At 40.9% G+C, this 27,813-nt stretch overlaps 1 protein-coding gene across 3 annotated transcripts in view; it reads right to left on the minus strand.

The window, feature by feature from the left end:
• Positions 1–15,540, minus strand: part of PLCB1 (phospholipase C beta 1) — a 370,006-nt gene extending 354,466 nt beyond the window's left edge. For all 3 annotated transcript variants that reach the window (XM_065630670.1, XM_065630671.1, XM_065630672.1), the window contains exons 1-2: positions 15,116–15,540; positions 3,360–3,437 (exon numbers count right to left, since the gene is read on the minus strand). In XM_065630670.1, the coding sequence (XP_065486742.1) occupies positions 3,360–3,437; positions 15,116–15,214 (177 nt within the window). In that variant the 5' untranslated portion in view covers positions 15,215–15,540. The remainder of the gene's footprint in view (positions 1–3,359; positions 3,438–15,115) is intronic.
• Between the last annotated feature and the right edge of the window lie 12,273 nt (positions 15,541–27,813).

A 27,813-nucleotide genomic window follows, 5' to 3' on the forward strand; every position in this document is an offset into this window, starting at 1 on the left:
TTACTCTGCTGACAAAGTCATTTAAACAGAGAAGCCTGATCAACCATTTTTTAATATGGTTCTTGTTCACGCTCTAAAGCAGTCGTGCAGGACCTGGGTACCTGGCAGGACACACTGGAGCCAGCCCAAACATAATTAAATGATCAAACCACACATAGTCATGAAGAAACAAGGCAGGCGTGTGCCTGTCAGCTGTTAGATGGCCACAGTGCTGCAAAGCAGGATTCTGGGAGCCCCTTCCCTCTTCAGCTTGCCTTCTTTCCAAGTTCTGTTCCTTCTCTTAGAAGTAAATGCTGAGAGGATGGCTCCGCTAAGCCTGTCTGTCACTGATCTCATACCACGAGAGCGGCATCCTTACAGTCTTTCACATGTGGCGTAACCTAAGTGGCATGGATCTGAAACTACACACCTAGGATGATTTATTAGGAGCATATGGCTCCTGCAAGCATGAAATTTGCTACTAACTTATCAGAAAGCTACAGGGGACAGCAAGTGAACAGTACACACTGGTCACCACTTCCTCGTCAGAATAACTTTCTTGGCAGCCTTTTCAACCCATCATCTGTTCGACTCCAGCATTATCCAGCCTCACTGATGAGGATGCAAACCCTGGAGGATTGCTGGTCATGGAGAACTACACAACAGGGTCAGCGACACGGATAGATGGCAGAAAGATGGACTGCACAAAGAACGAATGAAAGGACTGTCCAGATACACTGCTAGACACCAGACACTACATATTGTTTTTCTGTCTCCGCAACGGAGAAGAAACAGAAAACGGAATAAGAAAACAATGCAAGAAACAGCTCAACCAGCCAACACGTTAGAGAAACCTGCAGAGCTTAAACCACCAGTTCTCTACGCTAAATAAAAATTTAACACAAGTGGAGTGTTTATTTGTTTCATTTCCACCCCCCGCCCCCGCATTGATTCCTGTAAATTTTATATAATTTTACTGATAAGGCAACAGCAACCAAAGGAGCCAGATTCCTCATTTAAAAGCCATGCCATTATCCAGGCAATAATTTACTGCTTTGCACAGTGTCTGGCAAACAGGAGTCAAATGAGTCAAATGGCTAGAAAGAAGGCTGCGACTCGTGCCTTGTCTCCATAGCCGTTTGTAATCAGCTCCCAGAAAAACTTATCTGACCAACAATGCTGGCAGGCAGGCTTGTCTCAGTCCATCACTTGGGTTAGCAAGGCCTGTCCTTCCATATTCAGAAAACAACAGGCCCTGGTCACAGCAAAAGCAGCTGCTTAAAAAATAGTAAGTGGTTGAAAAGAGAGGGAAAAAAAAAAAAAAAGAGAAAGCAATCACATAGAGGGTGTATTATGGGTGTATTATCCTGATATTATTTCTTCGCATAGTTCCACTGTCATCACAGGATCACTTTACACAAAAAGAAGGAAATGAAGAGAATTTCCTATATAGCCTCTTTTTTCAATATATCTGTAATTTCACAATAAACATGAACCCAAACATCTCTGCAAAAGCAGAAAGTGGCATTTCCTTCCTGGTCTCTGCATTATCAGCACCCCAATAGAAATATATTTACTTTCTTTAAATAGACACTGCTAGGATGGCATTTAGAACCAAGCTTCACCTAGTTGTCATGAATTATTAACCAGAAAAAAACCTCTCTTGTTGCCCTTTACGGAAGCTTGATTTGCAAGTTTAAAAATCAAACTGACACTTACGTCTCTTGTACAAATACCCAACCTTTTAAAAAATGCTTTGAGCATTATAAATACATTTTTTCGTGAATATGAGAACAATTCTATAAATAGCTATTCTTCACAGAATTGCTTCAAGACATTGTTTTTACACACAACAGTAGGAAACTGAAGGAGGTCTTAGTGCCAAACGTATTAAAAAGTGAAATAAACTCTCCAATCAACTCTGGGTTTCCATTTACTGTTACAAAGTTCGCTGTTATTTTTCAGTTTGTACAAGTAGTTTATGTAAGGGAAGGAACACATCAGAAGACTGCACTGTGTTCTGGCATAGCTACTGGGTTGGTGCATATCCATCATAGCCTTCAACTTCTGAAGGTATTCACTTTGCTTCTCGGGGCAGTAATTTAACAACCCCGGACTGTCAACAGATGAACCCGCTATTAAAAACCATCACCTTGTACAAGCATAAGCGAAGAAAAACGAGATTTTTATTATAACCCCATGATATGTTTTCCAAATACGCTGACTCAAAGTTGTGCTTCATCTCTGAAAAGCAAACACAGGAAGATAAATATGATCTAATGTAATAGCAAATTGCCTGTACAGCCTGCACTTTTAACGGTTGCTACCTCCTCAAGCAATTTTTGCACTGGTAGCTAAACATAAAATCAATGGGAATGCCTGGAAAACAGCTACACAACTGGTATACCTGGTTTACATAGCCAGAATACTATAAGTATGCGTTTAGTCATTTTGGCATACACTCCAACACAAGGCCAAAGCTCAAGCACTACCAAGTTTTAACACCATTTTCAGCAGGGCAGTGGTACAAGCACTTACTTTGTAAGTACTTGAAATTTCATCTGAAAAAAAAAAAAAAAAAAAAAGGAGGAACTCATTCAGTTCCCAGTTGATCCAATATTTTCCTATGAGAGTCGCAACAATAATTTTCTATTATATGTCTAATATGGTATAAGAAACCAACTGCATCCAATTCTCAGGGTACTGATACTCTTTCACCCCAGTGCAGCTCCACAGTCTCCAACAGCTGGAAACACAATAGTGCTGATTTTAAGGGGTGACACGGATGTGAAACTGGAGTAACGCAGCAATGAATCAGGCCACGAGCTTTCCCAACAGCTCCCCAGCCATAATAGTGATCTAAACATGCCGGAATGTTTTTAAAAGAAAGTGAGTGTCCAGCGAGGATTAGTAAGAACTGAGTGACGTGGTCCAGCAGGCATGGCCAGGGAGCACGCAGCAGTTGAGGAGGAAGAACTCAAAGGGAGCGCTGGCCTCCGGGAATTCTGGGTCTGTTGTGCTCCACAGCCAAAATCCTCAGTGTACAAAAGGCAAGACAGAGAAACCTCAAGCCAACTATGAACAACAACAGCATCCCAAATGGATCCTTGCCTGTAAACCAGGACAATTATACACCTTGCTGGCCATCAGATCATTAACATGGCTGGAAGTTACCAGGTCTTCCATCCACCTCTCCACATTTTGTGCACCAGGGATGAGCTACAGGCCTGTTGTGTTTGCTCACCAGGAGAACAGAGGAACGTATGCCGATGGAATGCTTGTCTGCTGTGCCAGGACTGGCACGCAGGGCCTCCTGATTCCTGCCCGTCACACCACAGAAACAGAAAGAACCATTCTGGAGCAGAAGCCTCTTCTCTTACCTTATTTTGATCTGTCCAATAAAAGAAAAATCCCTGTGGATCCGTTCTGAGAATAATAGGAGTCACAACGGTGGAGTCCTGAAAGAAAAAAGGACAGACAAAAAAAAAAAAAACACGTCAGCACACAGAACACATAATTGTGCACTAGATCCTTTGCCACCCATACTAATGAACTGCAACATCTAGAAACTACCCTGAAGGTATCACTAGCAAAATGTCACTAGAAGAATTTAGTATCACCTGCCTAATCTCCATTTTTCTGACATAACGTATTTCTATTACTAAGAAGACAGCACTAAATAACTCTAGACTTGTCAACACATGGAGTTACTCCAGAAAAGCTGGAAGTAGATGAAGTTTAACAGACACAACACACTAATTGTCAAACTAGAATCCACATAGTAAAGTGCTATAGTTATCAGAAGTCCACTGACCACTTGGATCCAAATTAACCTTCAGATACAGACAAAAGCTAAATGCCTATAAGCTTTACTTTAACATACAAAGACCGAATTTGCCTAGAAAATCTGGAATATCATCCACTACATTAACACTTTTGTCAATCACTTTCAATTATTATTTTTCTATTTTTTCTACAATCCAGCCATGAAGATTTTAGTAATGGAAGTATATACATTCCTCCCCAACTCTAGCTGAAAACCTGGTAATGTCCACAGCTCAGGTCATATAAAACCAAGCGTATTTGTAAGTACCATAAGTAAGGCATCCTGGTTTCCAACATACTCTTGTATTCTGACTGACAGCAGGTACCTGACTCAGGAGACAGGTGAGTGTTCATTACATCTCCCACCCATCAGGATTCCCTGGTGCTTAGTAATAATTGACATCAGTGCAGCTTGGTCCTCCTTGCTTTCCTCTACTATTTTTCACGACATCTGTAAAAATGCTGTTGTCTTAAGACCTCTACCTGTTCGCCAAACTCAATTGAAAAGTTAACGAGGGAGCATAGCAAGGAGGAAGAAGACAGGCAGACAGAAAAAATGCTTAAGCCTTATCTCCACAGGAAACCAGGCTAAGCACACAATTCCTCCTCAAAAAGGATGTATATTTCTGTTGAAGTGTTACAGTTATATTACAGCTTTAGCATTCACCTATTTCCAGAACAGCAGTATGTGAGGTCAATCTACATTCTTTAAGGAAAAAAGTGGGCTCTAATAGGTTCAGGTTTAAATCAAACATATTTAACTGGGTTTTTCCTAAGTGCAAATAAAGTGATAGAACTTACATTATCATAAATAAATAAGAACTAACTTATGCAAGTGCCATTTCCAATGCAAAAAGACAACACTTGTCTGTATTAAGCCACCAGTACAGTCCTCTTTGTGACCGAGTACCAAACTCCGGGCAATACGCATTTGTGGAACAGGGAAGGTGAATTATTTCCAGTTTATAGCTGGAAAATATGAGACCCAAAGAAGTTAAGTGACAGGCCCAGCACCAGTCAGAAGCCTGCGGGGGAACAAGTAGAAGAGTAAAATGGAGTCAAGCACGAAGCATGTTTTTATCTCAGCACAAAAGAAACACAAACAGAAGACCAAGTTCTACACTAAGAAGAAATACAAGATCAAATCCTTAATTGAGTGTAAAGTCCTCTTTATAACTGGAAGATCCGGGCTGTGGATTAACTGTGCCACAGGTACACTGACACTCAAACAGGTGCCATGTGAGCTTTCGGAGACTGGGAACCAGCGCAGCCGTACCAGTACCAGGCGGCGCTATGGGAATGTCCCAGCTGGGGACAGAACCACTCCAGAAAGTGCCGCTGACCCTTCTTTTCCCCATTACAAGAAAACAGCGTTGTATGCACCTCCTCTAAGAGAACAGACGTGCAGAATTTGTACCATCTATTTTCTTTCCTGTTTCTCCATAGTGCCTAGTTATCTTGTACACCTGAGAGTCAGGTACTGTTTGAGAGCAAAGGGTAAAGTTATCAAAAAAACCAAAAATTCCAGGTCTTGAAGAGATGTTGATTGGTAGTCTATACCCACAAGCTTCTACAAAAGTATTCTCAAACCTCTGCCTTTCAAAAAGAAAAAAACTTGCTCTGGAGATACAACTCGCCTTTTTTAGCTTGTTTCATTATGTCTCATGCAGCCTGTATGTAAATATGTAAAATAAGGAAAGAAAACGACTAAGTGTCCTTCTGCCTTCAGAGGAGATACACACAGTTTTGGGGGTGGGAAGAGAAGGCAGTGATGGAAAACAGACAGGCATGAAGCGATTATGTCTAGGATTAATCAATTTACTGGTTAATCACTTCAAATCAGTTGCTTCAACCCAAAAGCTGTGTGGATTTGTCTGTGCTGATGACATACAGCTGTCAAAGTAACACTTTTGTAGATGTGGGCTGTAAAATGTTGACTATAATCAGACTCAAAAAAGTGGAGGATAGGAGGAAAGAGTCTTCAATATCTGCTAGGTGACACAAAGGAAACCTCATCATGACAGGGATAATTATCAGTCTTAGTTTAAGGTCCTCTGTGCTCCAGGAAGTTGTTTGTTTTAAATCAGAAAAAGGCAGTTGTGCATTATGCCTTTTTTGTTACACTAACTACACTACTCTGACATTAAGCATAGCACAATAAGCATGCTGATGAACACGAGAACCCCACGCTGTCACGCTGTATACAAATATCAGATCTGAGAAAAACTTTGTATGCATGAGTGTGCAGAGGTCTTAGAAAACCTTCCAGGCAGTTAACGGATCAATAGAAGTCAGGTGCACAAGGTTTTACATATTCTCTAAGGTAATTATGATTCTTATTAAGTCCCTGCCACCAAAAGCCAAACTCTTTAGTTCTGGGTGCAGAGGAATGGAAATAAACTCCTCTAATCAGCTCTGCGAGTCTTGCTCCCCACTCCACATTAACACCGAGTTCTTTGTCGTGTGGAACAGTTATTTGCTTTTACACTGCTCTGCAATCAGGGCTGGCAAAAGCAGGCAACAATTGAAAAGACACATGAAAAACCCTTTATACATTCAAGAAGAGTGGCTCAAGGCTCTGAAATAGAAACTTGTTTCGAATGACAATTGTCTGGTACATTTATTTACAAAAACTATTGTACTATATGGGAATAACTGTGGTTTATTACCCAACCTGCAGTCATTCAGAACAGAATCCTGAAGCCCACTAATTCAATTTTCTCACCCAAAGAGCTGACCTATCCCATAACTCCCCTGAACAGATTTACCAACCACACATATAGGGAGCTGACATTCATTTATTCCCTAACCCACTCAGATCCAGAATGAGATAGAATAAAATCCAGTAGATGTGACCAGAAAGGGGTGAGGAAGAAGAGAAAGGTAGAGTGTCCCAGTCAATGATGAAAATGGTTATGGGTTATTAGGTTTTTTAGACGCCACCCACGGGTGCTTGTGCCAAGCAGTGACTTGGTTTCTGACATTGCTATTGCAAATTCCTTGACTCGAAAGGCATGGAGTGGCCATAACCTGGCAGTCCCAATGTGCTGCATATCATAGCAGTCTAAACTTCAATGAATAATTTTTAAAAGGACTTTTAATTTCACCTTTAAAAGCCCCCTCACCTTTTTATTTGTTGACTTAGGGCCAACCCTCTACTTTCCTCCAATTTCACAGCCTCATCCAAATAATGTGGTTGTTCTATACTTATTCCATTAAATCGCCTCCTAATTGGCTGTACAACCTCAGACCCCGCATTACCAATATTCTTTATGTTCTACTTTTAAACAAAAAGGTTTCAAATTTATGCCCACAAAGTGCCACAGAGAACTTTGGGATCCTTACCAACCAGGCACAGTATAAGACAGGGACAGAAGATCAAGGGACAAATCCATATTTAAGTGCCTATCAAGTAAAACATATCAAGGTCTGATTTTAAATGTGGATCCCCTCGACTACATCTAACATCAGTGAGCAAAAAGTGCCACCTCTGTTTTAATGTTACTGACCAATAAAGACTACCACACAAAACCAAACAGTGAAGAGGGTGGCAACCTCAGTTTAGTTCCTTTCTGACCGTACATCCAGGCTTCCTAAACTTCACAGCATTCCCAGGACCAGGCTGTGCATCCAGCCACGAGGGATGGAGCCTTTTAGCCTCCTTCTCAACCGTCACTGGTAAAACCTGAAGAGACACGAGGCGAGAAAGAACAGCTACATAAGGGTGCACCGCTCTGCCACCTACGTCCTGGGCTTTGGACCTTGCTCCCAGAACTCTCTGTACTTTATTCAGTACGTATTAAGGCAAGGGTGTAACACTGTTGCCGCTGCGTTTTGTGCCAAGCACAGTTCAGTGTTAAAATGATCGGCGAATATAATAGGCTGGGACTAGTGTGCCTGCGATGCAAGTATCGCGTCAATCCTACCATAGATGGAAAGTTCCTAATGGATCTTGAAAGTACCTACAGAGGAATGAAAAATCAACATGTACGTTGTCAACTAGCAAGGCCCTGAGTCAGATGAGTATGTGTTTTAATAAATCATACATAGATAATGATGATGTTTCTAAGAAACAGTTGCAGTCAAAACTCACATCAACAGATTTTTAAAAGAACAGCAGACCAGCCTCTATCTTCAGCTCTTACAGCAGACAGGTCTCATGGCACCACGTTATTAAGCCAGACCATTGTTTCCTGATTGTGCCTTGGATTTTGAGAGACATTGAACATCCTCAAATATAATCTGAAAACATTTATACACATCATTATTTCGTTTCCTCCAATCTTCTGGAAAATTCCTGCCAAACCGCTTCCAAACACAAAGCTAAGAAATGCAGATTGTTTCTGGCAGAGGCAAAATATTCTGCAACTCTTCTTTCACTTTGGCAAAAGGGCTTGAGCTGTGCTTCAGCACAAGTGTAGGGCTGTGGGCAAGGTGTGGGGAGAGTCCCCACAAAGACTTTTCTTGTCACCCCATGAGCCAGGGGGAGCGGAGAAGAAGCAAAGGAGAAGGCATAGCAAAACCATAGTTTACACACGGTCAGCAGATGCGTTAGCTGTTAAATTCCATAATACACTGGGTGTACTCAGATTGGAACCAAGCAGGATTACCCAAACAATTAGTACTATAAATTTCTTTAGACTGACAGCTGAACTATGAGCGAGAGGAAGAGAGTATCAGTTGCCTGGTTTTGCAATGAATCACTGAAATAATTCGGAAGGGTAAACATGGCCTCTTTCACTGAGGGCAGAAGAACCAAATCTGCCATGTGAAGGAACAGACTGCAGAAAGGAAAAGCTAGAGAAGGTAAAATGAGTGCTGGAGGTTAGAAGCAGGACAAGAAATCAAAACTGGAATTGAGTTTACCAGACCGGTAAACTGAAATCCCACTTGTTCAACAGGAACATGCAGGAAGATATTCTTTGCTATTAGAGTGGTTAAAGCCTGGAGAAACTTTGGTGATGGCACCACACGACAGAAGTCATCATTCTGCTAATTAAAGACTAACTTCCTACAAGCTTCAAAGCACTACCTTGAGTGGGATTTGTTTCTCAGAAGCAGACTACGCAGCCTTGCTTCTCAGCATCTCCATACTCTTGGGCTAACTATAGCTTTACTACATGTCTTGATTTGACTGCATGAGTCCTGATTTGTTGTAGATGTTGCAAAGTATGCAGTCAAGAAAGAAGAAATAATGGGAGAAATTTATAGCTAAGGTAGCCAAATGCCAAGCAGGGAGGTTTTATCTCTGCCAGAGAGTTCTTATGTGATGCTGAGCAAATCATTTAAACCTGTCTGTTTATAGTGTAAATGCTGCATTCCGATTTTGAAGGAATAGTAGATTTCCACATTTCATTTTCTAATTTTGAAAGATGCTCAGCCCGAATTCATCTGAAGTCACTGGGGAGTCATTCTGAACATCTGACTGAATAGTGCTATGCAGTCTGAAAATTAGGTCCAAGGTATCTAATCACAGATTGAAAATTACTAAGTTTTTTATGTTTTTCTCTCTTTTTTTGGACCTACAACAGTACAATTGGGAACACATTTTGTTATCTAACGGGTCTTGTGAAAATAAATTTAAAAGTGTTTATGAAGCATTTACTTTATAATAGATAAAAGAATCCATAATGATTCAAGTTAACTCTCGATTTCACCTAAGCCTTTGTTAAAAGAAAAAGGCCTTGAGCACTCTCAAACATTAAAGCGAAGAAAGCATACAGTGCACAACTTCAATTCACTGTTAGCTTTTCTTTCCCATAGAATTCCTCATTTACTTAAGAGTTGTTTTCTGATTTCCAGTTCCCCTAGTCCCTACCAACACTCCAAAGGCCTCAGACGCTACAATAACATAGATGTTATGAGGATCTTAAACACATGAAGTCCTCACTAGATCTTCTGCGGCAGGCATCTCACCCTTCTGCAGGGGATCCAAATCATTTTCCCCCCCAAGCTCAAGTCAGCAAGAGCTTTCCAACGGAGTTAACTACATTCAGGCTCTGGTCTTTATTAAATGTTAACCGCTGAGAAATTTTAAACTCAATCTGATTACTCTCCTGTGTTGCAAAAGACCAAAACCACAACTTCTACTCATGTAGATAAAATATTTCTATATAGCACAGAGCTGATATTTGTTTACTACATAAAGATTAGCAACAAAGAAAGAAAAACCAACAAAATCTCTAGAATGTTAGACTTCTTCCCTCCAAACTGAAAGCAATCAGAAAAAAATAAACCCTTTTCAGTTTATTGTTTTAGTTTCATACACACAGAACAATGGTGGTTCATTTTCATGGCCTCAGTAATGTACTGTAGTAATAGACTTGTGCAGAGTTTAAAAAATAATAAAAGGGCAGGAAAAAAAAAATCAAGTTATTTGAGTGTCAGCATCTTCAAATCACTTCTGAAAATTTCCAGGTTTTTTCTTTGTTTTATCTCAGCTTATCCATTATAATGATACTATAATGTTATATTTACTTGAAAGGTTAAAGGGGATGTATCTCATACTCTTACTAATTTTCTTTAAAAGCTTCTAAACAAATAAAGAAGCCTGAAAACTTTACATAGCACTCACCATCTGAGCTCACAAATGTTTTATAAAGATGAAGAACTGCTCTAAGGCAAAGGCATTAAAATAAAACTTAAAAGACCTGGGTTCACTTTTGCAGCTCACTGGAATGAATACCTGGTGAAGTGCTGTAGCCACTAAACAAGTGCTACCTATCAGCAGGTTTGCTTCAGTAACTAAATATTTAGAAAAAAATATATGGCTATAAAATTAGAATAACGTCCCTCAATTTGGATGCAGTTACATTACTTTACTGATACAGTTAACTTGCAAGTAAATAGTGTAAGCCACAGAGAGACCAGTCAAATTCTTTATGTAAAGTACATATTATCACTAGGGAAGATAAGAAAGCCTTTAAGCAAGAACTGAAAACAAATCTATTTTTGAATACACACCGTCATATTAACTTGCTACAGCATGCCAACTCCTGCTCTTAGAAAACATCAGTTCAGCTGTGCTCTAGCTCGAGCTATTTGTTAACTCAGTTCTGTCCACCTTGTTCCCACTACAGGCCAGAGAAAAATAAAGCAAAAACCACAGGCAAGGCAGGTTTCAGCCCCTTCAGAAATAAGATTGGTCCTGAGAGAAGCTGCTCTTTATACTCAGGTTCCATTAACCTTCTCAGCTAGCAACACATTCTACCACATTAAGTTTAACCCCCTACAAAAACGGCTTCACTTAATTGCATCCTTTTTTATTTATTTATCAAACTGTTTTAAAACTCTCATCAGGAAGAGCTGTTCTAACCTGGGTTTCAGTACAGCAGTGTGGATCAAGTCAGTTCTTCCTTAAGCCTGTTCTCTCTCACAGATATTGCTTCTCTCCAGGAATAAGAGAGCACATCTGTTCAAAGATCAGACCAGCACTTAAGGGATTCAGAGTCTCTTCCCGGTAGCAGGGGAAAAGTGGCTATAAAGGCCCGGCTGAAGGCAGCATGAAGGAACATGATTTGAAAAAGCCAGTGCTCAGCCAAATGGCATCTTAAACTAGAAACACACACATTCATACATCCACACAAAAAAAAACCCCACCGCCACATCCAAGCAACCAGTCACTTTCATCTTTCACCTGTTCAAAAACTTCAGCTATTTCTGTCCAGTGCTTTGCAAATCCAACATACACATCAAGAACAAGAGTTAATTATAAAATCTGTTTTCCTATCTGTAATACTGTTCTAGAATAAAACAGAAACAGTGTGAGTAAAAGCAAAGCAACAGGACAACAATCATCTGTTTGACTTTAATGCTTTATATCCCAATCCAAAAGTGGAATTTGTACATAGGCTCTGTTAGGCATTGGATGCTGTAAGTGGTATTGCATCCAATCCTGATGCACAAGCGTTACTTGTCTTGCAAAGCCAGAAGTTTTCAACTGATCCTAATGCTTTTACAATTTAGAAATTGAAGATGGTCCGCAGAGAAAATGGAGTTTCAAGCCTCCTGAGCTGTTTGCATTCCACCTGCCTGTATATGATCTTGAGCGGTTGATGCAACCTTCTCCTCCCCTCTGTGCAATGCTCAGGTAAAGTGTTTCTCTTTCAAACTGGATCATCATCACACTGCTGTTCCTCAGAGAGGAGGTCCATCTAACATCAGTACCACATCTGCTTATTAGCAGCCTCAGAGTTACTAATTAGGCACGGAGCTACTAGAAGCTCAGGATGGGCGAACTGGTTTGAAAGGCTGTATTGCTACAGCTTTTGTCAGATGCTGCAGCATCCTTCTAAAAGCTGGCAAATACATTCTTTAACAACTGCTGCTCTATACACCATGAAATTCCTTACACGTCTCTCGTGCTCTGGTTTAAATCCTTCTGGCATTCCCATTAAAAAAAACAAAAAAACCAAAAAAACAACGCACACTACTTTTCAGTGGTTTATAACTCAGCTGGAAAAATTTTGCTTTGGGCTGAAACTTGGTACAAGTCATAGGAATTCACCAAAACACTCTTCCGCTGTATGAAATGCGAAGCAAAGTCAATAAAGCCATCTTTAAACTGCAAAACAAAACAGCAGGGAAGTGCCTTGGACAGGAACGAATGCTGCCCTAGCGCACAGGCGATGCAGAAGAACTGAGCTCCCGTTCTCACCCAGAAACAGTAAATAGAAAATGGTGCGTAACACACATCAGTATGTGAGCATCGCTCTTCTGAACATTCCTGTTAGCACAGCAGAGCCAAAGTACTCATTATGGTCAATTCTACTGTACTGTTACATTTTGTAGTTTACTATTTCTCATTGCAGTCTATTGTTTCACTAGAGTTTGTGCATGCTTACTTACATGAGAGACCACAGAGGTTCGGATTAATAATCATCACTTTTAAAAACTCCTTCAAGCAGATTAATTTGATAGAAAAGAAAGACTCTGAAGTGGTTATTGGCTTACTTAATGCCAAATACTTTCCAAAGTCACCAGACAGGCATTCGTCTGAAGACTTTCTTACAACCATAGCACCAAAGGAGACTCACGTCCCTTGAAATCTTTGATTTTGTGGGGCTTCCACTGCTGAAAAGAAACACTACAGGCAAAATACGGGGGCTGGAGGTTGGAAAATGCATACATACACACATAATTTATGGTCAACAACGAGTTAATGCTAGTCTTTTTCATCACAGTGTGGCTAAATAAGCACCAACTTTCACAAGGTTGCGGATGAAAGCACTCGCTAAGCTCAACAGGACCCTTTCTCATCTCAGTCTCAGATCCCAGGCAATACCTGTGGATTGCTGAGTAACACCTTTAACCTGAAATGCACATCTTTTGCCAGAATTCAGCTATATTTTATTACTGCAGCCTTTAGGTTTGCAATTGAAAATCTTTTTCCAATTAGTCTATAGCAGACAGTTTAGCCACTGAATATCCACTGTGCATGGAGAACACCTCTTCTCCATCAAATTCTATGTGTACAATACACTACTTGGGAAACATCACAAACCAATCATTTTAACTGGTGCTTAATCTCTCAGCCTTTCAGTCTGGAGACTTAAATGACTGTTAACTTGATCTCTGTATATACCTGTGGAAATTTCTTGGTAGCTTACCAAAAATAAAACAATAACTGCAATGACAAGGCTGAGGTTATACTGCCTTTTCCTGTACTAAGGAAAAGATCAGCTGAAGGAAAACATTTTCTCAGGCAAGTCATTCAAGCTTAGTGCCCATCTATCTTCCAAACATGAATAACCTGTGTCAAGCCAATATTTACTACTGCAGACAAGGTCAGGTTGCTGAGCTGTTTAACGTAAATAAAATTTCATACTACAAGCTGTCCAGTTTTTTGGTGTGCTTTGCCTCCTTGAGAGTGTTTATCACAGGTTTACAGAGGTCAGACTCACACATTTGGTTGCTGAACAGGCTGAAAGCAACAGCAAAACAGCAATATGTAACAAGATAAGAACAGTTGTTAGACACAAGAACTGTTCCTTCACCTTTTCTCTCTGTTATCCCTCCAGTTGTTGCTGTGGATGTCTTTAGCGCAGCCGAATTAACAGAAAAAAAATATTGGAGAGCTGCATTAAGGATCTCAGAACAAGTTATCCTCAACAACTGTGGCATTTGAACTGCCTGCCTTCTTTCCCAATCACTCCTCTAACACAGCTCAAGTCTCTCTGTGCTCATCTTCTCCAGACAACATTCACAGACAGACTTTTTGGGGCACCCACTCCCCCATGCACAATTGAGACACAAATGTCCTATGTCTTATTGTAGGAGCAAGGCTAACAGAGGACTCATCCTTCTGTTTTCTTTCTCCGCGGCACAGCAGGCTTACTTTCCTGCTTTGAGAAAAGGAAAGCTAAACAGAGAAAGGCTACCTTTCTCTGCAACAGTCCTAGGCATGCCCTGCAAGTGAAGAAATAAATCCCAGCTGCCAAGCAGCTGTACTGCCACAGGTGAAGTGAAAACCACACTCTCTCCTACATGAGGCAATACAAGTGTAAAGGGTTGGGAAGCAGCAAGTGGTAAGGGGAAAGCAGATGTGATTTTGAAGTCGCATGCCCTAGTGAAAAAGAAGAGTGCCTTCGCTGAGGCAAGAAGGGTGAGCAGGGGTATGCAAACAGCAAGCCCTGGGAGAACACGTCCAGGGCTTGACAATCCCACCAGAGACAGAGAAGGGGAAGGGCAGGAGCCAGAGGAAGGATAAAAGCCGGGAGGAGGAAACCAGAGATGGAACAAGAGATAAAGAACACGTTGAAACAACTACGTTACGGTAACAGAGGTGGCAACATGCACAATAAAACAAGGGAGGCAAGGGAGGGAGACGCTCGCGAAAGGAGCCAGCCCAACACAACTCGCACCCGCCAAGCGAAGGGAGCCGGGAGAACCTTTGGAGAAAGTTTGCCCGGCAGACGGCCGGCGGTTTACCAACGCCTTTCGGCTCGGCCCGGACCCCACGCGGCGGCCGCCCAGCCCGGGCGGGGACACCTAGCGCCGGCCACGGCCACCGCCACCGTCCCTGACCCGCTGCCAACTCCTCCGCCGCCTGAACTCCCGCCGCGGGACAGCCCCGCCGCCTGGCACCTGCCCTCCGCACCGGGCAGGCGGGCACAGCGCCCCGGGGCCGGCCCGCCGCGGCTCCCCGCCGCCGCGCAGGGCAGGGCCGGCCGCGGCTCCGGGCGGCCACAACATGTGTGCCGGAGCCCTCCTGCCCGATCGATGCGCCCTACGCATTGCATAACCCCGCCGTGCCCCCTGCGTGTGGGGCACGGCGAGGAGAAGCGCGGAGGAGAAGAGGGAAGCTACTCACATCGTCCCACTTGACGAATTTGATGCCTTTCTTCAGGGTCTCAGAGACGCAGACAGGCTTGAGCTGCAGAGCGTGCACCCCTGGCTGTGCCCCAGCCATTTGCACAGCATTGACGCGCTCTCCCCCGAAGCGGAGAAGCCGCGGGAGGCGGCCGCCTCAGCAGGAACGCCGGGGCGCCGGAAACGGCCCCAGGAGAGAGGCCGGGAGCTGCGCTCGGCGCGCCGGGAGCGGGCAGGGAAGCAGCTGCCCAGGCAGCGAGAGGCTTCACTGGCGCCGGAGGAGAGACCTGGCGCGGCAGCGGCCGGGGCGAACCATGCAGCGGCACATCCTCTATATACAGCCGGCTCGCCACGCACGCACACGCCCGCCCGCTCTCTCTCACACACACGCACGCAGGGGCACGGAGCGAGCGGCGCTGCCCGCTCCGCTCCCCTCCCGCCCGCCCCTCCTTCCTCCCCGCCAGGCTCGGCCCCCGAGGTTCCCCCGCGCCGAGGTCAGCGGCGCTGCGGCGCCACCTGCCGGCGGCACCCGCCGCGGAGGCCGGGCAAAGGGCCTCGGGCTCCGCTTGGGGGCGAAGACCCCCGCCGGGGCCGTGTCCCGGGCCACCGGCGCCCAGCAGTTATCGTCCTCGAACTGCCGGCCCGGTCAGCCCTCTCGGTGCCCTCCGAAGCGGGAAGGACAACGGGGAGACGCGTGAAAACGCACTGAGGGGGTCTCTGCCTGAGAAGGGAGCAAAGGTGTTTATACCGCTTGTCCTACTGAGAGATGCGGCCAAGGAGCAGCTTCGGAAGGGGTGAGCACAGGGGATGCCGAGGGCAGTTTTAGGAAACAGTTATCGCAAAAGCAAAGTGGAAGAGCAACACTCAGCCTACAAAGTGATGAACAAGACGCCAAAAGAAAAAAGAATTAAAGAGAGTGGTGCATACAATTCCCATCAAAGCTTGATGCTTTGAATACACAAATTGCTTTACCAAAGCTTTTTGCTCTCATAAGATAAAGAGGCTTCCTCAGAACAAAGGCAGATGATCTTAATTCAGTTTTAGGTATACTAAACTCAAAAGGCATAAAGATGGCAAAATGCCCTCTAACCCAGCAAAATCCTAAATCCAGGGTTTTTAAAGAACAAAATATGTACTCCACAAATGACCTTCTCTCTGTTAGAGCCCCTGTGCAGTTGTAACAGAGAGAAAGTATCAGATGACACAACACATGAGATTTCTAATTTCTTTGTAGAGGTTTCCAATTGACCCTTATGATTTAGGGGCATGAACTCAAACTTCTACTATAGACACAGCAAACAATATAGAAAGAACATCTTCAAAGAAAAATTGTTTTAGTTTCAGAGGAATGAGATTTCAAAAAATTACTAAGTAAAAAATATATATAGTCTGAGTGGGGAGATGTTCCTTTGTTAATTAAAAAGCTACAAAACTGGCATATTGGACAACTTTTACTGTTCTACAGAGTTGTTAAAGCTCTTCCTCTGGGCCTCTTCCAAATTCTTTCCCTTTAATAAGAAATTTTTCATTGCCATTAGTGGGAGCCAAATCTGTTCCTTTACGATGGTCCATGCAGGCACCATACACATTCCAAACCAAATTAATCCATTTGATCTATTTTTTATTCTTATCAACCATGCACATGCAGGTATCACATCAGTGAGGATGCAAGTCTTCTCTCTTACTGCTGCGCTTTAATTTCTACTCATTTCCCACGACTTAGAGATATATCAAATTCTGGGTTTGACTGCACTGACATAAGTACAGGATTGCTCTACAAGGAGGTAAGGGAGAGAGATTTTCAGCACCGTTTTTCACAAATGCCTTTTCATCCCAGTATATAGTGTACAAAAAAATAAATATATTTAAATCCACCAGAAAATAAGAGCAAAGAGCACTTGATGCTACCATACTTCTCCGTGATCCCTTAAGCACTTGTATTCACAGCAGTCTGTCAAAATCAACTGTTTGGAAGATGTGAAGCTACCATGGATGGTGGCACCTCTATGGCTATTTCCTCAACAAGTCCATAACACATTTTCACTTGGCTTGGCCTTCTTCACAGTCTCTGTTAGAGAAATAAAATGACAATTCATGATGATGCCATAGACACCTGGAAATCCATTAGTCTGAAATGGAAGAGGTGATCAGACTCTGATATTGGTATCTGGTATTTCAGATATTAAGTATTGTTTGGAGCAATTTTGTAGCTTTTCAGACTTCAGTATTTTAATCTGATGGTATTTGGCTGAAGAGAAACATGCCTTTTATATGGCAGCTATCTAATGGATTTTCCATCAAAAGGAGGAAGAAGCACAAAAGGAAATGGCATTATGACTGTGCCTTTTAAACAACAGTTCTGGAAAGTGCTTATGATTCAGCCTTTGCTGAAATCCTGGGCTCGGTGAAATCAGTAGGAATTTTAGTTTCAAGGCAGACAGCTAGCTTATGTGTTATCACTATTGCTTAATTAGCATCTGCTCCAGCTAAGAATACATTTCTTGGCATGCAGTACATATTGCAAATGCTTAAATTCAGTGCATGTCTAAATTCAAATTTTCTTTTCCATAGAGCATGGGATCAGTGACCTGGAAACCAGCTACACTCAGCTGGATCACTGTACAGCTGGATCACTGTACCCAGAAAGAGTGTGAATATCTTATCATTAGATGACTGGACCAAGTCTGGCAAAAGAAGAACTAGACGCCTTTCTCCAAATGTGCAGTAGGCATCACTACTATGCATATCTTCAATTTCTTCTTGTCTCCGCCCCTTTTAGTTCCAAAAATTAAAGGAAAGATGTACTGTTAGAAATAAACTCAGCAGAGGGCTTATTCCGGGAGTTATTCAAAATTGCACATATCAGATGTGACACATGCTGATCTTATATTGCTGAGGGAACTGATTTCTGGATGTTTTCATTTATGTAGGTTCAAAAAAAAAAAAATCTGAGCCTGAACAGTGAAATGATTGCCTCACGTAAATGATAAACGTTATTTGAATGCAATATACCTGTAAAGCATTATTTTTTTATATAACACACTTAAGTATGATATTTCATTTCTAGGGGAATAAACTGAATACACAGTATATTCTAGATGCACATCTGAAAGTGTATGTAGACAAATAGGAGAAAAGAACAATAACTGATGTAGATAACAGATGGCATTGATCCAGGTCAGGTCAAATGGAGATATGGCAAAAGCTATACTGAAAGACTGTATCATGAGGTGATACGAGAAATGCATTAAAAATAAAATTTGCTCTTAGAGAAACAGATATTACATTTTAGTCACTTGCTATCCTGAGTTTATTGGTGTGAGTCTGCATTGTGGAAAGAAGCAGTGGGTCCAGCCTTGAAAATGCTTCAATGCAACAGCACACCTAACATACTAAGAGTTAAACGTAAGTGGCAGTGTTTGCAGGATTTGGGATTAAAGAAAAACTAATCTTCACCAGAAGTATATGATCCTAATTGCACTTTAAATTCAGCCAAATTATACTTTATCAGTGGGAGGAGGATGATTAAGTTCTACAGAACAACTCTCCAGAAAAGAAATACTGGAAATTTGACCCCGTCTCTCTGATAAAAGCATGGTCATTCTAAGAAAAGCACCTTTCAAATAACACAGACAGTAGAACTCAAATCTTACCAATGAGAGACAAGTGCCACAAGGTGTAGTGAAACTGCCTTGTGTGACTGTCTTGTTAAGAAATTAAACCTACTAAAGGCAGTAGTCCCGAGAGAGATCTTCATTATATTTTTTAGTCACTCATTTACTAAAAGAATTCATCTGTTAAGTTAATACCTCCATAACCTCACAGCCAGAAGTCATTGGAGTATTTTTATATTTTATCTGATCCATTCACTACATGCCATATGTAAACAGCGTCAGCAGTCAGATATATCTTTTATCTTTATGAGTGAGACTGCGAACTTACGTGGCACAGCCACTCTCTCTCAGGTGACTCTTCAAGAGTGAATATAAAATTCTGGCACACAAAACACCACCATAGCAACGAAGCCTGGCAACAGCAGCTGCTGCAAGAAAAGAGATTGGAAAGGGAGGGGAATCTTATACAAAAGCCTATTTCCTGTCAAAATAATTTTATTTTTTTTCTTTCATAGAAGCATCACAAATGTCTGGAAAATACTGTGAGAATAAAGGTAATGCACAATATTTGAAATGACAACACAGATAGTGTCTTTGTTTATGAAATGACCTAGTCACTGCTGCACTCACTAGGCCCACGTTTTACTCTGGATAGATTGACCTGATATGCAGCTGGCACCTACGGATCTCCAGGTCATAGGAAGCACTGCACAGTTCTCTGAACATTGCCTTGTATGAGGAAGAATGAACCACCAATGGTTTGGACAAAAGACACTGCTGAACAGAATTCCTGACCCACTGGCGCCCGAGATCTCCACCATGAGACTTTTCATGTCGTGGTAAAATTAATTCATTACTGTGGCAATTAGCAGAGCTCTGTGCATGTGCTTTTCACTGGGGCCATCAGTCCCTGACCCAATGATGTTCCAGGATCACTGGCCTCAGCCCATCACCGTGGTCCTTCCCTGCTGCCGCTCCATCCCGTGGGACCACCCTCACAGCCCCCCGCATCCTGGTCCCCAGGGGGCCACTGGCCCTTGTCTACATCAAAAAGATAAAATAAAATGAAAAATAATAATTAAACCCCACCCAAACTATTACCAGAAGATGACCAAATTGATGCAGTACTTGCACAGTTACACTCACAAATCAAAAAGTCAGTAGGTACATTCCCTAGGAAGTGTTAATTCACCCTTTTTAATGTAATATAACCTGTTCTTGCTTCCCTGTTAAGTTTATAGCTTAATACATTTTTGCAGACTGTTAAAACCAGTCCATAAAACACACAACATGTTTAAGAACGCTGAAGTTAACTGTGAAAGATTTAACAGCCTACCAGATTTGTTAAATCACAGCTGGTATAAACTGTCAAAGGTCCACTGACTTCAAAGCTGTGCATTTGTTTATATCAGTGTAATGGCTGCACCTTTGCCTTTTTTTTTTTAATCTCTTCCAGCTCTTAATTATTGTCCCAGCTGTATATGCAGATTGGAACCGACTGGAAAGCAGACTGTCTCACCTGCTTTTATTTACATGCAAGTTTAGCTGTGAGTTGAACTAAAAGACAAAAGTATTAAATGGACTGGCAAACCAGAAATCACCTTGGAGAAATACCCAACCCTTTTGGAGACCAAAAAATTATGTGCTCTGGACTCTGTGGCTGCTAAATTAACAGGACCTCTATGCTTCATGCAAAGAAGAGACTGCCTGGTTTCTGGTTTTCTTTCTTGCAGTGCCTTAGTATTACAGAGACCCTCTCTTGTGGTATCTTTTGGAAGCATAATGAGAGAGTCAGCGTGCACTTTGTCTGGATTCTCTTCCATAATTCCCAGATTATTCCCTCCATAATTATGTGTATTGCTATAACAGCTTCCAGGAAAAAGGAAAATAGCCCTCAGCTGTTATTTCCCATTACCACAGCAGAGTCATGCCTCATGGAAACTAATGAATTTAGGCCTAGTTTACGAGTTCGGTAGTTTTAGAAAAATTAATATATTAACACTAGAGGCAGGATGGTTTGTCTTTAGATAGGATGAGAAATTATGGCTCCAAAAAAGTGAATTTGGTTCTCAGATCTGCCCCACTCCTCTTTCCTTAAACTCAAATGAGTGACTTAATCTTTCAGGTCCCTCTAGATGATTCTGTTGCCCATTTAGTTCCTCAAGGCAAGCAGCCCAGCATATACACACCCTGGATTTCTAGAGACCACCATAGCACAATGGCTTGGTTTAAGGAGCTTGAAAATTAAGGGTCTGTACAGCAGCAAGTGTATTTCATTTCCATCAAACATTTATAGAAATGGGTTTACAATTCTTTCAGATTATAAAGAATTAAGGAGAAATTGTGTTGAATTTGTTGCATTGGCAATTCGACATGTTTCAAATTTTTTTTTTTTTTTAAGGTTTCCCAAGTGCTGTCGTGTCTCTTGATACTCCTCACAAATTCAGTCAAAAAGATTTTTACGGTATACCTTACCCTGAAGTAAAGCACCTTATTCAAAATTTTTTGTCTTGCTATAATCCACTAACATTTTTCTCTTTTCTCAAGGAGTATAATACACTATTCTGAATCACCAGACTTCTCATTCCCATTCTGGCTAATTTACAGAACTTGCAGTTGTAAAGGGTGAAATTTCACAACTGACAAAACATTAGTCACAAAACAACAGAACACCATTTACGTAGTTGAAAGCAGTTGCTCTAAACTGTATTCCTAAGGGTTGGAGCAATTGCGCTGCGATGTAAAACTTGACCCACAATACTTCTTAGAATGAATTATAACTCTTAATGGCAAAAAAAACCCCCACCAACTCCTAGTTACATTTCAGAAAAGCAGATTTAAATTTAATTCAGTTCTTAACATTGCTAATCTTTAAAAAAAAAAAAAGCGAGTACTAGTCACCATAAAGCTCAAGCTGAGCTAAATAAGCTGAAAGCTACTATGGCCTATCCAAACTCTTATCCTGCCTCACGATTAATAATTTTAGTAAAGATTTTTCAAGATTTAATGCATTCTCTTGTAAAAAAAGAAAAATCTCCACAAAACCGAAACAATGTGCCATTCACCAGGAACTAGCAGAAGCTGCTGCAGTATTCTAGGCTTTAAGTAAAAGCTCTGAAGCTAGAAATACAGGTTCAATGAATGGTTCGGTTGGTGTCTTGTACTGTGACTCTATGGCAAGGAAAAGCACTAACAGGTAAAGCGCTTGGCTGTCTGGGAGGCAATCTGCTCTAACAGGATGCCTGCTGAGCAATCAGAAACAACATTTATCAACTTCCCAACCAGAAGACATTGTTAGAAGCATAAAGATATTGTCAGAGAAAGGCAGGAGGTTAAATGGAGAAGGAAAAATGCCTTTTTAAAGAAGACCACAAGCTAAGTCTTGATATTTATGAGCAAAACATAGCTAGCAGGAGGAAGAGAGGAAGAAACAGCCCACGTCTATCTATTCCATAGCGGTATAAGATTACTAAATGGTGCTAGTCACCTCACTCCCGTTTTATTTTCATGTTTTGTATCGGGCATTAAGCTCCACAGTACCCAAAGTCGCCTTGTTCAAGGAAAAAGATTGATGAAGAGGACTAACAGCTCAAACCAAAGGGCCCAATCACGTTTCGGTTGAAGTCATTCCATGAGCTTTGATGTGAGTGCAAACAGGCCCTTTGAAAGCAAGTAACTTAAATAATCTTGCAATTATCTTTTTATGAGATTATGCAACAGTTTTGATGAAACAGATGATGATTAATTTGGGATTCAACATTCATTTTCCCAGTAGTCTTGTAAATATATAAAGGTCATGACATATCATTTCAAATAAGGAAGAACAATTATTGTGAAGAAAACTCAGGTTTCAGAGCAGCCAGCAGATACATAACTGTGAACAAAACAGAGTTAAAAATGAGCATCGCAGACTATATTAAAGAGTACCTCCTGACTTCTCTAAGCACAGTGAGATTTGCAGTAGTCAATAGGCAATATGTGGAACATGCACTGATTTGAATTAATATTCCCACTAGTGTCACCAGTATTTCATAGATCATATGCAAAGACACTGTGTGCTTACAAAATTAACCTGAATGTAAATACCAATTAAAGAAACTATATTTATTTACTCAACAAAAGAATGAAGAACAGACATTATTTGTTTTTACAGTGCCAAGAATGTTACCTTACTCATAATCTGGTAATACACCAAGAACTCAACCATGAGTATAGCCTCATTTTGCACATATACCTTGTTAGCTGTTTGAACAAGGGCTGTTTATTACTATCTAAATCAGCAACACAAAGAAAGGAAATGTGCTCAGAGTGTGCATTATCACCCCCCTAAGAGACCACAATCTTACACGAAGTCTTAGACAAGCTGAGAACTGAGTCCAGATTTCCAAGAAACCTAATCAGACACTGTTTCTCTGTTCTCCTACATGCCTCCCAGCACTGATAAAAAGCCACAGATGTTTTAGATGTGATGCAAGAATTAACAGAGCAGTATAGGGTGGGGGAAAAGGATCTTGTGATCAACATTGTATAAACATCGATCAAGGGTTATTGTTTAATATTATTTGGTACCAAGTTCATCAATAAAATTCTAACCATTGATACTCTCTCAAAGCTAATAAGAGCTATTCTTGAAGACTTATTCGAATTAAAGCATATAGCCGCCTTGCAGACTAGTTTAGGAAAAGTGCGTAAAAGAAAGTGGAGGAGAAACACAGAAATGTGACTTCATCTTGGTATTTCAAACAGTCACAAAAAATTCAATAATGTGAGCTCATCACTGCCAGAGCAGTGTCAGTCCGGCTTCAACACAGTTTCAAATCCAAGTGCCTGATCATACACAGACTGTGCTCCCATTTAGGTTGCCAAATGATTTTGTTTTCTGACCCTCTGTTCACGTGCACCCACCTTCTAAAAAAATTAGCATTTGGGGACAGTATTTTCTCAGGTACTTTCTGAGGTATCAGAAAGGGAATTGATAAGGCTTCTTCCATTTATGTGGAAAAAAAAATAAGTGATATAGGTATGTTGTCTATGTATGCACGCATTCCTACTTACATTAAACCGTAAAAACGTTATGCTTGGAAGATGGCATACGGGTACACCCTTACGGAGAACTAGACCTCATGCTGCAATGTTTTTTCTTCATTTTCTGAATGAAATTATTTGAAACATTTTAAGTTTTCATCAGATGAAATACTTTCCTCTCTGCAACACTTAAATCCTCAAGCCCAATTAAAACTCCTTTTGCCAGCCCCTTGACACTCAGAGCCAGCCTGCAGCATGGACCAACAGGTAAATCACAGCTGGGAGCAGTTGGAGGCTGTTAGTTTAAGGAACCAGTAGGCACCACCTCTCAAGTGAAACAAAATCCACCAGTTCATTTCCCTCCTGTCTTTAGGAGGCAGAAACTAACCCTTGCCATGACCACGTCTTATCTGTGGCCTGCACCTATCACCTTTCAGGACTTAGTGAAAAAATAAGAATTTATGTGGCCAAGACTATTCACTTATGTCAAATATTAGCCTGATGATCAGAAGGTGTGTCTGGCTGAAGCACATGGCAAATCTGTGAGGAACAAAAGGTGCATCTTCTTCAGGATTGTGGATGCTGCTGCTGAAATGGGAGTTCGGCCCCAAAACACTAATGAGGTTTTGTGAGAGGAGAAATGAATTGGCCTTGCCTCTTTGGTACTTCAGGCTGTGAGCTGGAGGACAAGACTACTCTCAAAGTCACCAGGAGGTAGTGTTTTAATCATATCAATGCACAACTGTTGTATTTTCAAAGGTTATGCTGTATTCCCAAATAAAGGTTTTCTTGTTTGACAAGTTAAATTGAGTGAGAGGATGCCTGTTAAGATAACTGGGGAATGTATTTGGAGATACTTGACATCTTGGCAAAAGGGGACGATTCATATTTGGGTAGCACATACTACATATAAAAGTTCTTTGAATTTGGCCCATACTGCTTCCAACAGTTTAGCTTCAAAGCCTTTTCTGCATAACTCTTTTTTAAACATCTCTAAAAGATTAAAAAAATAGATAAGAGTTAGATTTTTGCTTGAATATATGAAGTTGTGTACTCTAATGAAGTGTCTTAACCTCTGTGGAAGACTTTCTTCTAAGAGATCCAGCCAGCCATAGCCCACCTCTAATGGCAGCAGTGCTACAGTCTGAGAAAAGGCTCTTAGGAAGGTAATGCCTTACAGTGCTATAAAAATGAGTTAAAAGCCATTTTGCTGTTATGTATTTTATATCTACAGCTACTCAGAAAGAAACCTGTCGTGTCTGTTATAAATTTGAGAGAGGGAAACATGCACAGCTCATCTTTATAGGTAGAAAATGAAAAAGGAAAGGTTGTTTTATGTGTCGTATATAATACCACTGGCAGTTTTCAGTATATGAAAATACTATTAAATATTTAAAGAGATATTGTGTGTCCGTTAATACCAAATGATGCAAGATCAGCTGTGCAAGAAAAAAAATGACATTATCAAAGTGAACTGTATCTACTGAAGATATTGTGTAGCTGTAATAGAGTTCCTGCACTTACATCTTCGGAGATATCTTCATTCTAACTTCCTGATCCTGGGTCTTCAGTTTTCTGCAATAATCACCCCTTAGCATGACATCTCTCTGCCTTTCTTCAAGTTAGACTTTCAGAAATGGGTGTGCTACATGCATAGAGACTGTTTTGCTCTCTCATGGATTTGTTATATTGCATTATTTAATCCGTGAAGACTCTCTAGGGCTAACTAGGTTTGACACAATGGGAAACAGGGGTGCTTTGTCTGTGCCATGGCATATAAATGAGTTTCCCCAGACACACCAGGAAATTGCTACATTGCATTCGTGATCATTTCCCATGGCATTACTATTCATTCTTGATTAGCTCTGCTTGCTTTACCTGTATCACATATTTGAGTCAATTCATTTCACGCAAGCAACTTTGGGGACAGATAAATATTAGTGAGGTGTCTTCAAGATATATACACACACATACACATTCCCACTCTATTTTGTTATTTAAAAACCAACAGTTCTGACACAGTCATAGCCCATGCAGAACAAAGAGGCCACCAAGTAGTGCATGTGGAGTGCTGCCAGGGCCACAAATGGATGTTGTATCGTATCTCCACACCCCCATCTGCCCATCCCCACATCAGTAAGCAAGATAAAACTTTATGTTCTTCTGTGGCAACCAGTGTAACCCACCACAGTACACAGAAACCAGTTTAGATACTCACCGATAAAGGGCAGGTTGCATTTTGAAGCCATTACCCTCTTACAAGCTAAGCTTAAACTGCTCCAAAGGCCCTCTAAACCATCCTGGCTGTACCAGAGCACCTTGGGTGCTCTCCTAAAATACATCCAGCTGACACAGCTGCATCTGAAGATGTGCCTGATTTTGCAACACAGTCAAACACACTCTGAAGCACGGGAGTAGCTGCCCAATGAAGACAATTCGCAGACTTACTAGTAAACTGTTAAGTAGCCCAGTGATCAAGGAACATAGTCATCTTCAAATCCTCGTGCAATAACACACCCTAGTATTTGTCTAAATTCAGGAATCTGCTTGTTATAAATGTAATTGCCATGGTTTATGACCTGTTAGTGAGCTATTTTATACAAAACACCGTAATAACTTTGCGATTTACACTAATACTCTTTCTAACAACAGTATTTTGGCAGTGATTTGCTTGTTTTAAGTGTTCAGTAGAGAACAATTTTATTGCAGTCAGTAATTGCCACATCTAAAATAATTCTAGCCTTTTAGTATCGATTTTAAGAGAAGTTTAAGGAGTTATATATGAATATTCAAGAAGTATTGTTTTACGAATATAACAGCTGGTGGAACACAACATATCAGATTAAAAGAGAAAGATTCTTACTCATTACAGTATACTTCTAAAATATAGCAATAATAATACATTTTCTATTTCAGAAATAAGGTTCCTAGCACTGATGCTTGGGTTTAAATTGAACTTGTTCTCAGATGACCAAAGACTGTAGTGTAATTCTGGCATATGTTATTTTTAGGTTACACTTACAATGTATGTTTACTCCAGGGTTAGCCTTGATATTTCATAAATCACTTAGTCTTTCAGCTGAAAGTTTCCTTAATGACAACAAAATCAGAAGCTAATGCATATTTACTGTGGATAACTTGCCAGTCAACAGGCATCTACAGGAGATAAATCTTTCACATGGCAGAACTGTGAAGCATGAAAGAAAAGATGGAAGAGATGTTTCTATTAACAGGACAAGTTTTCCAACTGTTTCATCAGGATGTACGCCAAGTTCTATGGTTTCACACGACAAACTCCTGACAAATATATTATTAAAAGTGCAAAAGTGGTATTTGTAGAGGCAGAACTTGTGCAAAAGGACCAACTTCAAAATGGTAGCTTCTGCAAATTGCAAGATGAGAGGATGGCAAGAGAAAAATCCCAAAAGGATACTGGAAAAGCTTGAGTATAAAAATGTACAGTAAATGCATGTATGGTCTGTAAAGCAACACAGCCTTCAAAAATTCAGAAAGGAAAGCAAGAGGTAAGAGTATGAGCATTTGCCACAAATCTTCCCACAGTAATATTTTAGTTCTTTCGCCATTAAAATTAGTCTGCAACTTAGAAGTAAACCAAGATCCTCAAGTCATATGTAGTAGTACAAAGCAGAACAACACTAATTCATAACCCCCGGAGATCCAGCAAAAATCCAGCTCATTTTAGCCAATAAAAGCGAATATTCTTACAAAAATACTAGTCCAAATGATTACACAAACAACTTTTGAGACAGAATACGACACAAAGAGAGGCAGAACCTGATACTTAGCATTTATGGCAATAATTTGGAAAAATGATTAAACAATTATGATCAACACATGAATCATATAAATAGGAACATCATCTGTTATATGGACAAGGACAGTAGAAGGACCACAATGCTATTACAATGAGTTCTAGCCCATCTTTTACTTATTTATTACATTTGGAAAGACAACACACAAAGCGCATATTATCATCTAAAGTATGATTTGTATGATATCCTAAAGCTATAAACTATGTGAACAGAGAGAAAGGAAGATA

This window comes from Caloenas nicobarica, chromosome 3, assembly GCF_036013445.1.
Source record: "Caloenas nicobarica isolate bCalNic1 chromosome 3, bCalNic1.hap1, whole genome shotgun sequence".
NCBI lineage: Eukaryota > Metazoa > Chordata > Aves > Columbiformes > Columbidae > Caloenas > Caloenas nicobarica.